Source organism: Macaca nemestrina, chromosome 12 (assembly GCF_043159975.1).
Source record: "Macaca nemestrina isolate mMacNem1 chromosome 12, mMacNem.hap1, whole genome shotgun sequence".
NCBI lineage: Eukaryota > Metazoa > Chordata > Mammalia > Primates > Cercopithecidae > Macaca > Macaca nemestrina.
In genome coordinates, this window is record NC_092136.1 from 103,963,677 (window position 1) to 103,976,231 (window position 12,555).

A 12,555-nucleotide genomic window follows, 5' to 3' on the forward strand; every position below is an offset into this window, starting at 1 on the left:
AATAATGTAAATCATGCTTGATGGATTATTTTTAAATTAAAACTGGAACCAGTGTTACCGCATGTTATTTTTTCATTTACAATGTTCTGATGTAGAATTCACTTAGTGTTTAATAACTCACCACAATGCAAAGAAAAACAATTAGATTTTTTAAAAGGTAAGATTTTTTTCTTTTCTAAAAATTTAATTCTTAAGAGAAAAAAACCCAATAAACTGATGCCATTTATAGTACTGTGTTCTATTCTGGCATTCACACTTGGAAAAGGGACAGAGACAAACCTAAAGAAAGTGAAAATTGATCTCAAAAGGCAATATGCTACAAACAACTGAAGGATTCTGGGATATTTATGTTAATGTATAGACAAAATTATCCAAATGTCTCTGTGGACCTAACCTACACCACTCAGTTATTCTGTCTTATTATGCATCATTCTCAGTTGTTGCTGTTTTATTTTTTTTTCTTTTGTTGTTGTTGTTGTTGTTTTGAGACAGGGTCTTGCTTTGTTACCCAGGCTAGATTGCAGTGGTACAGTCATGGTTCACTGTCGCTTCGAACTCCTGGGCTCAACAATTCTCCTACCTCAGCCTCCCTAGGAGCTGGGACTATAAGCACACACCACTAAACCAAGCAAATTTTTGCAGAGATAGGGTCTTGCTTTGTTGCCCATGCTGGTCTTGAATTCCTGGCTTCATGAGATCCTCCCACCTCAGCCTTCCAAAGTGTAGGGATTACAGGCATGAGCCACCACATCTGGCCTGTTACTGCTTTTTAATTTTTTGTCATCTCTACCTGACTTTAAGCTCCAGACGGTTCAAGGACCCTGTCTATCTTGCTTACCTTTGTATCTACTACGTCTACCAGAGTGCCTGACAAAGAACAGGAATTTACTATTGTTTTATTAATGTATGAATGAGTAAAGAAGATTGTGTGTAACCCATGATTGTGGGTGACCCAACGACTAAAATTAACTACAATGTAGATTTTGGCTCATTAAAAGGTTGAACATTCTCTACCAGTCAGAACCATTTACAGTTGAGAATGGCTGCTGAGGTGTTCGAGTAGAGAAAAGAAAGACTACAAACAAGCATGAGTGTAGCAAACAGGATTCATACTCTTGGGTTCTGTATTGGACCTTTTGATTTTGCAGATGCTCATGAGCCCTGAGGCTCTATGATTATAAGACAGACCCCTCCCAAATCTGGGTCATAATTGAAATTATAATCATCAGGACTTTTTTCTGCAATAGAATTTATACACAAATTTTCAAACCAAAAGAGGAAATTATTTTCTTTAGCTTTAATTCTGAAAACCTGTTTAACTCTCACAAACCTATTTGGCTAAATGTTTACCTTGCCTCAGTTGAATCAAAAGGCAATTTAGTATCTGCTTTACTCTAAACGATTTCCCTTTTTCTATTTACTTCCTCTCTTTCAAAATGCATGGCCCAAAGGTTGACTTAATAGATCCGAAATGGTACTTCTTACTAACAAGGATTTTAACATTTTGACCATAAGGTAGGAATAAACATGTTATAAGGAATTAATAAAGTTCACTCACCCGCACTGAATTTGATCATAGAAAATTGATCTCTATACTTCATGAAACCAGTGTCTGCTCTTAATCATAAAGTGGTTAAGTACTCACCACCAAAGAATAATAAATCTTGAATCCAGGTTTAGCCACAAAGTAGTCATCGGACTTGAATGTGATTTTAATTTGGTTTGTTCTTGATTTTATCCTTGGAGGAACTTCCTTGTGTCCACACCATCGTCCTCTAATAATGGTACTGGTTTCGGATATATCTTCAACTTCCACAAAATCATACCTAGAATCAATTGGACATAATGAACATGTTTTGATTAAAGTATATTTTGAAATTCATACTTTCACTGAGAAATTAAAACTAGCTTATGTGATTTTTCATGACCACAATCTGAAACGAAAATTACAATGTACAGAAATGTTAAAAGGAAAACTGGTTTTTGGATTAGGTTTACAAATTCAAACTTCAGTAATCTATTCTGAGAAAATCTTTACATACATTTAGTCATGACTGTTCCTAAATCTTCAATAATCAAAATGGGTCATTTTCTGAGCATCTGGCTTTAAAAAGTTTTCTTGGAAAAACTAATATCTGTAATTATTGGCATATTTTAGGAGATGTAACTCTAGTTATATGCCCAAATATTAACTATATAAAGTTTTTAAAACAAATACCCACTCTGAATTAATTTACTGCATTTGGTGCTTTCTTGAGAAAGTAAATGATCTATATCTATATAGCTTACAAAATCAGTAATGCCATTACAGAAAATTAATGGATACACACATGATTTGCTATATTCTCTTTTTGCAAATTATCTTTTGGAATGATCATGTCATAAAATATGAAACTTATCATAAGGGAAAGTGTGTAACTTTAAGGAGAGATGTGTGCTAACCAATATTGGAAAAATCTGGGCTGGTTAAACCAACGTGTGAATGAGCTTAAGACCATAAGTTCGCCTCTGGCATTGGTCAGAGAAACTAGAATCCTGGGATTGAAGAAGTCAGCAAAAGCCTCTTTAGTTATCCTTGTGGGCATTTGGTCTTCGAAGCACCTTCAGAGTGTTCCATCATTCTATCACATAGTAGGAGATCCTCAGTGACACAGTTTACATCTTCCAGGGAGTACTTATTCTACTTTCAGCCCCCTAAGATGTTGGAACATTCTACTTGATAAGCTAAACTATTTCTTTCAGTTTTGGTCATCAGTATCTTGCTCCTACACTCTACCTTTTCCACAGTGACTTCAGATGCTGAGGTCACAGGCAAATGATGGACATTCAGGGTGAACAGTGGCAGAAGTCTCGCATCCACATTACAGTTTTCTGTCACAATCGTCAGAAGGAATCATCATAAGAAACATTATGTCTGAATACATAGAGAAACCAATATGGCTTTCCTGGTCTTACTCATGCACCTCAGAGCTCTACTGGATTGGGCAAGGTAATCTAACAAGAAAGTAAAAAATAATGATATTGTGACTAAATTTCTCTAACAGTGATTTACAAGGCCCTTATGTCCATTGCCTCAGTTTCCTTATGGATAAAATAAGGCTTATATAATTTTACCAGCTCCATATCTCTTGGGTGCTGTGTAAATTAATTACTTAATGTTTGTATGGTGCTTGGAAGGTAAAAAGCACTAACAAAGTATCATTATTCAAGGAATAAAATATGATAATGTAGACATTAAGGAGGTTTTGGAACAGATGGTAGGAAATCAATTCCATTTCATTTTGTATACAATATGTGTAAATCATATTTGCTGCAAAAAGCATGAGTATACTTGAAACTTTTAATAACATCACAGGTCACTTTTGTTTAAAGAACACATCAGTGTAACTTTAACTCTGAATCTGAAGTCAAGAGAGGGCTGTTTTATCTCTTAGAGAGGGTTCTGAGACAGGTCTCTGGGCTGTCTCTTTCCCGTCTTTCTCTCCGTTTTTCTACTTGGTATTCTTCTACTTCCTTCCATAAATTCTGAGGAGCAACTAGATTTGATGAACGGTTCAGAAAGGAAACCATCCTGACTCTTCCTCCCTTATTTTCATGGCTAGGATGTCAAAAGGGCTCACTGCTAGGATCAAAACTCCAGGTCAGTAGTGGAGACCTGGCTTCCCTTCTACAATATTGTGATAATGAGAAATATATATACTTGGTCTTTGTTCCTGGCACAGGCTCCTAAAATTCTCGGAATTTCTGAGTGCTGGGGTTAGAGGAGCATCTTTTGTTATCCATAATAAACCCCCTTCCGACCATACCATAATTTATCCTAATGAATAAATTCATTGCCTTTTGGAAGTACCTGTTGGAAGGCCCTAGATAGCTTCAGAATGGAGGCTTGTCACCAGAAAGAACAAGACATGACTAGAGAGCTGTAAATTTTGGCTCCACCCCTAGACGTCTGGGGAGGGAGAGAGCCTGGAGATGGAGTTCAATCACCAACGATTTAATTAATCATGGCTTCACAATGAGACTTCCATCAATACCCTTCCAGGCTGGTGAATACATCAAGGTGTTTGGAAGGTTGGAAACCCAGAGAAGACACTCTTTACATACATCTTGCCTATGTATCTCTTTCATTTGGCTGTTCCTGAGTTGCATCCTCTATAATAAACTGGTAATAGCAAGGAAACTGTTTCCTTGAGTTTTGTGAGTTGTTCTAGCAAATTATTCAACCCAAGAAGAGGGTTTTGGAACCCCTGTTTATAGCTGGTTGATCAGAAGTAGGAGAGGTCTGGAAGCTGCAACTGACATAGAACATGGAGGCAGTCTCGTGGGACTGAGCCTTAACTCGTGGGATCTGACACTGATTCCAGGTAGTGTCTGAATTGAATTGAATAAGACAATACAAGCTGGTGTTGGAGAATTAACTACTGTGGGAAAAAACCCTCACCTCACAGATTTGGTATTGGAAGTGTTCTACAGGCAGAAACAGATCATGGTACCCCCTCCAAGTCATCACCTTTAATAATCTTTTAATAGCGTTTTTTTTTTTCTCATGATTTTTTAGGCACAAAATATTAGTTCTGTTTTTTCAAGGTTGAAAAGACGCAAGATCAGCATTAGTTTATTCTCTTTGTAAATATTAACTGGCTCTTCCTTAATGTATTCACCTCTGCTTTCCGGCATACATTACCCTCTATGGTCCTAGAAAGTAATAGTCACTGCTGTTATTCTCAGCAAAATGGCAACATAATAAAAGCTGTCAGCATAATAAACATGCAACAGAGGACAACCAAATTTGAGGCACCTCTTTTTATTATTCAAAGGAAAATAAACCTGCTGAAAGGATTTACCAGTTCAGTAGTTCATTGGCAATGCAGAACAAGTGTGTGCAGTAAAGTACAAAAAAGAAAAAAAATCTTCCTCAAGTCTTATACATGCTAATTAAGTGAGTAAAATGTTGTGAGCAGACATTCAAAGAACAACAGTCCAGGCTTTCTTTGATAAATAAGCTAAGAAGGGAGAAGATTATTGGATACAGCTTTCATCTTCTACTTGTGACCCAGAAGCTGCAAGAAACAGACCCTTCTGAGGAACACAAGGAATCTGGGATGGGCTTTCTCTTCCTCGCCACCTGTATCTGCGGCCTTCACAATATGAATTTGGGGTCAGTCCCTGATAGGTTCCCCAACCATCATCTCCCAGTTCTGGCGTAATTCATTATGGTTAGGAAGGCCTGGGTCAGCCGGAGCTGGGCGGGGGTATATGCTGCCTAAGTGCATGGCAGGCTTTGACCAGAGTCACATGATGCAGCTGCCGGTAACCTGGGATGCTGGATATCTGTGCACAAATGCTGTTCTGTGCCTGGAAAAGAAGAGGACCTCCAGGTTTCACCCTTCTGTGGAGGTCACACAGTCCTGACAGTTGCACAGGTGAGTTTCTGTGAGTCCTGCCAGGTTATTTGGCCCTCTGCCTCAGCAATCTATGCTATCTTGTCTGTTAGGGTTGACATAAAGGCTTTTTGAAAAAGAAGTGACACATGTTGGGTCTGTTTAAAAGGCTCAAAAGGAAAGTTTGATGCAATGCTTTAAATTCATCTTTTTTTTTTTCACCTGGAAATAGTACCCTAAAAATTTTTTTCCGACTTACCTACAGATATCATTTTCTGCTTCCTCTAACCCAAACTGATTGTCAAACACTAGCTGTATCCTCGTATTCTCCTGAGAGTGGAGCCGCCATGTCAGGAGCAGGTTCCTGGGGTAGCTGTTCGGGAACCGAGGACTCTGCACGAAGCCGTTTCCTTTCACCTGGATGGTCTCATCTCTTCGGTACAAGTCTGTGAGGTGATTGCTCTCTGTTAGTAGTCACAACTTGTAGAAATTAGTATGTTGCTCCAATTACAGGAAAGTAAAAAAAAGAGAACAGTTTACAACACATCATATTTCAAAACATTTCTTAATTTTGCTTGAAACATTAAGTCTAAATGGTAGCCTCTGGTTAAACAAACAACATATCTTTCTTCTATTATTCTTCGCCTCCCCAAATTCCTCACAAATATAGACTTGACGCCTAATACCTTATACTTGGAGGGTAGGGTTTCTTAACATCATTCTTGCCAAGCAAAAACTAACAACCATCTCAGAATTCAGGTTCATTTAGATTGCAATTAAAATCAGCAAATAGGCTGGGTGCGGTGGCTCACGCCTGTAATCTCAGCACTTTGGGAGGCTGAGGCAGGTGGATCATGAGGACAGGAGTTTCGGACTATCCTGGCCAAAATGGTGAAATCTCATCTCTATTAAAAATGCAAAAATTAGCTGGGTGTGTTGGCACCCAGCTGTAATCCCAGCTACTTGGGAGGCCGAGGCAGGAAAATCGCTTGAACCTGGGAGGCGGAGGTTGTAGTGAGCCGAGATCACGCCACTGCACTCCAGCCTGGTGACAGAGTGAGATTCCGTCTTAAAAAAAAAAAAAAAAATCACCAGATAATTTCAAATAGTTCATCCTTCTCCTTTTCCATGAAATGCAAATAAACGAACTTTTTTTCTTACACCGATGGTATAGCAATCTATGTCCAGTGACCAGCATCTGAGATACTCAATAAAGACTGCTGAGTGAATGAATGAATGAAAAACAAAAGAAAAGACTCCAGTGATGTTTAATGATCCTTTATTTTATATTCAAATGACATTTTTCGATGGGTAACCTTCTGGTTAAACCAATAACATATCTTTCTTCTAGTATCCCCCACCTCCCTGAATTCTTCACAAATCCACCCTTGATGTACAACTTTGTACTTTGGGTGCTCTCTTAATATCATTCCTGACAAGCAAAGACTAACAACAATCTCAGAACTCCAGTTCTTTTAGTATGGATTAAAATCAGCAAACAATTTCAAATAGTTCTTCCTTCTACCACCAAAAATCATAATTTTGTGTCTTGGGTTTTCTAAGACTTAAAATAGGTCCAATTCTTACTGTATTTTCTCTATGTCGTTAGCCAGATAAAAAGAATTTATCTGGTTTTTGTTCTGGGTTCTTGGAAGAGAGTTTCCAAACCCTTGAAATTTCTCATGTGATAGAAATATTTTTATTATCCATGATATGGCCCCTAAGACCACGTCTGAATTTATGCTAATGAAGTGACTCACTGTGGGCCCGCAGATAGCTTCAGGATGGGGGTTAGCCATGCCAGATAGACCAACCATGTGATTAAGGGTTAGGGCTTGGAGCCATTATGACATTTAACCTGATCTCTCTCCCAGCCTCTGGGGATGAAAGACGGATTGAAGATTGAGTCCACTCACGTTGATAATGATTCCATCAATCATGACTGCATAATGAAACTCCAATGAAAACTCTAGACACCAAGACTTGGGTAGGTTTATTAGATGGGGATACACATTGATGTACCAGGAGGCTGATGTGTCCTGAGGACACAGAAGCTTCATGCTTGAGACCCTCTCAGACCTTACCCTATGTGCTTCTTTATTTGGCTGGTCCTAATTTATATCCTTTATAGGAGGACTTTAATTGTAAGTATAGTGCTTTTCTGAGTTCTGTGAGCTGTTCTAGCAAATATCAAACCTGGGGGCTTATAGGGACTCCCAAATTTATACCCAAATTGTCAGAAGTGCAAGTGAGCTGGGGTCCCCCAAACTTGCAGCTGATGTCTGAAGTGAGCACCATATTGTGATGCTCGTAATTTTAACCTGTGAAATTTGGCCTAACTTTGGGTAGTTTTCATCAGAATTGCATCATACAGTAGATCCCCTTTTCATCTCTCTCAATATTCAGAGTTCGTTGCATTTTGGATTTTGGCTTTTTAGGCCCCACCATAAACAGACCTCCAGTCTATTTATGTTCTCCTGCAGAGAGTTTACTTTGAGGGACTATAATTCAGCAAGCCTGGTCAGGGAAGCTATGCTTGCTGGTGGAAACCACTGTAAGGTAGGGTTTCTGAGGGTGGCTGTTAGAGCTTCCAAAAATAAGACAAAGAGGATAAGAATTGGCATGTGAAGTACAAAAGTCTCTTTTGCAAGTGATTCTGCATATGGGAATTTAAACTTTTTTGAGACTCATTTAATGTTAATGTGTTGCAGCTTGTTCAAGCTAGACTTTGTGTGGGAGAGAGTCGTAGGAAAAGCAACGGGTAGTTGAGGGATGTCCCCACTCCCTGCCTCCAGATGAAGGCAGTGGCCTGCAGTCATGGCAGCACTTCCAACAAGCACAGCAAGCAGATAACTTCCTAGGAGCCGAAAATCATTTCTGCTCGTTGAGTCTTTTCTCTTCCCTTGATAAAAGTTCAGCTGTGAAAACTGGTGTCTGTTCATTTTGTCATATGGGGCTTTTAGGCAATGGGTCTTCATATGGTTTAGCTCTGTGTCCCCACCCAAATCTCATCTCTAATTGTAATCCTCACATGTCAGGGGAGGGACCTGGTGGGAGATGACTGGATCATGGGGTGGTTCCCCCATGCTGTTCTCCTGATAATGAGTGAGTTCTCATGAAATCTGATGGCTTAAAAGTGTGGCAGTTCCCCACAACCCCTGCCTCCTGCTGCCATGTAAAAGGTGCCTTGCTCCCCCTTCACCTTCTGCTGTGATTGTAAGTTTCCCAAGGGCTCCTATGCCATATGGAACTGTGAGTCAATTAAACCTCTGTTCTTATAAATTACCTAGTCTCCGGTAGTTCTTTATAACAGTGTGAAAAATGACTAACACAGGTCTGAACACTGTTTTCTAGGTTGACTGATTTGAGCTATGAGTCAGTCAACAATTACATATTAAGCACAGATTAACCATATTGTATTATAGTATTTTCAAGATTTCTATCACTTGAGTATTACCCTCACAATTTTTGCCATATTTTTGTACCTCTAGAGCTATTACTTAATTTATTAGTCTCTCTCTAAATTAATATTTTAATCAAAAGCAAATTTATTCTAAAATAAAACTTTATGCCAATAATATAAATGGCAAGCAGCCATCGTTTGCCATGAATAGAAGGTAACCATCAGTCTAAATATAAAACTACTAAATTTTAAACTTTCTATCTCAGGTATTCAGAGTCCTCACTTGTATAAGGGAATTGAGCAGCATGTTTTCTCTTTGGTCTCTTTCATGGGTATTATATATTCTTTCTTCACAGTTCCAGATGCTATGTTAAATTTGGATATAATTTAAAATGTTTAAAGAACAGTTCTTGTCTTTGTACACTTGGAAAACAAAGTTGATGCATACTGTACAAATATAAACAGGCAAAAGGGAATATTAAGTGCTGAGTGTAAATGCTGTGGTTGCTCAAAGTCCAGGTGAGTGGCAAGGGCTAATGTGGAGAATGTGTTCATATGATTCTTGCAAGAGGCCTGCCCAGAGCAGAGTCCAGGTGGCCCCAAGTGAGACATAAGAGGGCTACAAGCTTTAAAGGAACTATGGAAATACTTGAAAGCCAGACAGAAACATCTCCACTTGATATGGGAACAAACAGAACAGCCCTGGTGTGGGTGAATAGTTTGTTAAAAGGAAGATTAGCCTGTTGGTGATACAGTACTGGAGAGAAAGTGCCTGCAGCATCAAGGTCTCCTAGGAACTAGAGGTGAGGGTAACAAGGTCCTATTCTAGAAGGGCAGGTGGGAGTGATGCCACTTTGGGGGAAAAATAGAAAGGAATGTAAAAGTATGGGTAAGACACAGCAGCAGCATGCTAAGCCTAGAGCCTGGGCTGAGTGTGGTATTATTGATACTCAGGGATGCTGCCAGGGGAAACATTTTTAGAGGAATGTAAGTTTGGTTTTGAAGTAGTGATGAGTAATTCAAGTGGAAACTTAGCAAGCTTTGGGGTTGCAGAGCTAGCTGGGAGAACAGATCAGACACAAGGCCTCAGCTTAGAGAGGGGAGAGGAGGCCTTGGGAATCAGTGATCCCTCTGAAGAAGCATCCTGAGAAGGGAAGGTGAAGCCTGGTGCTGGCACACATGCCCTGGGAGTGGCAGATGACAGAAGAAGTGCCCACCTGGAGTAATGGTTGGGAAGGAAGCTGTGTGTAAGTCAGGCTGCCCAGAAAAGGGACAATTTCAAGGACAGAGTGGTCAATAAAGTCACATGAAAACCAAGACCAGGGGACAACAAGACGGAGAAAAGACCACAGAACTTGGCAATAACAAAGTCAATGATATCCTTTCAAAGTACACTTTTAGAAATTTTCTAAGTATAAAAGGGGACTCTTTTTTTTTTTCTAAAACATCATTAAAGTCTACACTGTCTTAAAGGTATTAACTCTGGTTATAAATGAATGCCAATTACATTTTTATGAACCTGTAGAAAGGGTGGGGAGAGGGGCTTTCTTTCTTACGTAGTTTGATTAAGACAGTACAGTCAGCCCTCCATATCCATGGGTTCCAGTTTCATGGATTCATACACATCAAATTGAAAATATAAAAACAGGATGCTTGTGTCTGTGCTGAACACGTACAGACTTTTTTTCTTGGCGTTATTCCCTAAACAATACAGTATAACAACTGTTTACACAGCATTTACATTGTTTCTAGAGGTGATTTGAAAATATAGAAGAGGATGTGCATGGGTTACATGCAAATAGTACATCATTTTATATAAGGGGTTTGGTGTCCTTGCGGTATGTGGAGTGGGAAGGGGTTCTGGAACCAATCCCTCATTAATACTGAGGGATGACTGTATTCATTTTCAATTTTGCAAATTTGTCACAGACCTATGCTGCAGTATATCGAATTCTAGGGGAAAAATAACAATATTTCAGATTTATTTTTCCAAAAAATTCTGCCAAAAAAAAAATACCTGAACAAAATATGAACAGCAAACACTGCTAATTATGCTTATTTTGTGCCTGGCATTGTTCTAAGCAATTTGCATACTTCATTTGTAGGGTCTAATCACTTTATATAGATGATCTCTTGTGTGTGTATGCATGTTCACATATATTTATAACCACTTTGAGATAGGTATTATTACCACCATTTTTTTTTTTTTTTTTTTTTTTTTTTTGAGATGGAGTCTCGCTCTGTTGCCCAGGCTGGAGTGCAGTGGCCGGATCTCAGCTCACTGCAAGCTCCGCCTCCCGGGTTCACGCCATTCTCCTGCCTCAGCCTCCAGAGTAGCTGGGACTACAGGCGCCTGCCACCTCGCCCGGCTAGTTTTTTTTGTATTTTGTAGTAGAGACGGGGTTTCACCGTGTTAGCCAGGATGGTCTCGATCTCATGACCTAGTGATCCGCCCGTCTCGGCCTCCCAAAGTGCTGGGATTACAGGCTTGAGCCACCGCGCCCGGCATTTTTTTTTTTTGAAATGGTGTCTCATTATGTCACCCAGGCTGGAGTGCAGTGGTGTGGTCTCGGTACACTGCAACCTCTGACTCCCCGGTTCAAGCAAGTCTCCTGCCTCAGCCTCCCAAGTAGCTGGGATTATAGGCATGCACCACCATGCCCAGCTAATTTTTGTATTTTTAGTAGAGACAGGGTTTCACCATGTTGGCCAGACTGGTCTTGAATGCCTGACCTCAAGTGATCTGCCCACCTTGGCCTCCCAAAGTGCTGGGATTACAGGTGTGAGCCACTGTGCCCAACTCATTACCATCATTTGACAGATGAAGGTTCTGGGGAAGAGTGAGGTCTAGAAACTTGCTCAAGGTCACAGAGCTAGTGAAAGGTAGAGTTAGAATATAAACCAGACAATCTGGTTCCAGAGTAGATGCTTCTAACCACTGTGCTATAGAAAGTGTTCTTTCTTTTTAGTGTGAAATTTGCTTGAGGCAATTTCAGATTCTTTGCTATCTGTAATGCACTTCTAAGTCACACTGTTTACATATAATTTAACTTCATGCCAACTCAGGGCTATTCTTAGCAGAAGAGTTATAATGAATTATAGATACAAAGAACAACCTATCAGGTTAAACGTGTGATAAGTACCAAAGTATTATATACAAAGTCATATTCCTAAACAAAGGCACTTACTTTGGTGTTCCAATAACAGCTAACATTTCTGGAGCAATTAGTATTGCCAGGTACTCCAATAAGTGGTTTAAAGCCATTACTTCATTTAATCCTCACAACAACCCTATGCCATTGCTATTATCTCCACTTTACAAAGGAAGTTCTGAAAATTTAAGAAACTTGTGACCTCAGGCACAAAGCTTGTGGTGGAATCAAGATGTGACCTTAGGCAGTCTACTACTTTCAGAGCACACATGCTTAACCAGAGCACTGTATTAGCTGTTAAACTACAAAAATAGGAAAAAAATCACTTTTCGCAGAGAGGAAATAATTTTTATGTATGTTTATATAATAAGAATATAGCTTTATTTTGCATTTTAATGCAGAAAGAGGTTCACATCCTCATAAACTCTGAGCTGTGCATTTGACTTAAAAAAAAGCCAATTAAAATTTTTTAAAAGCCAAAATTTTATATAATTGTCTATTTTATTCCTAATTGTTCAGCAAACTCAGCTCACCCAACCAATCCCAGGAGCTCATGAAAGTCACTGTAGGCACTATTACTTATCCCTGAAATCCATCTAGACCAATGGTTTGCTACGTG

General features: G+C 39.3%; 1 protein-coding gene across 2 annotated transcripts in view; it reads right to left on the reverse strand.

Moving 5' to 3' along the window:
- Nucleotides 1-12,555, reverse strand: part of LOC105493695 (platelet derived growth factor D) — a 246,947-nt gene that overhangs the window by 84,001 nt on the left and 150,391 nt on the right. Inside the window, exons 2-3 of one of the 2 annotated variants that reach the window (XM_011761552.2) lie at nt 5,641-5,827; nt 1,646-1,826 (exon numbers count right to left, since the gene is read on the reverse strand). In XM_011761552.2, coding sequence (XP_011759854.2) covers nt 1,646-1,826; nt 5,641-5,827 — 368 coding nt within the window. Of the gene's footprint in view, nt 1-1,645; nt 1,827-5,640; nt 5,846-12,555 lie in introns of both variants that reach the window. The other variant, XM_011761551.2, reaches the window with a different exon arrangement.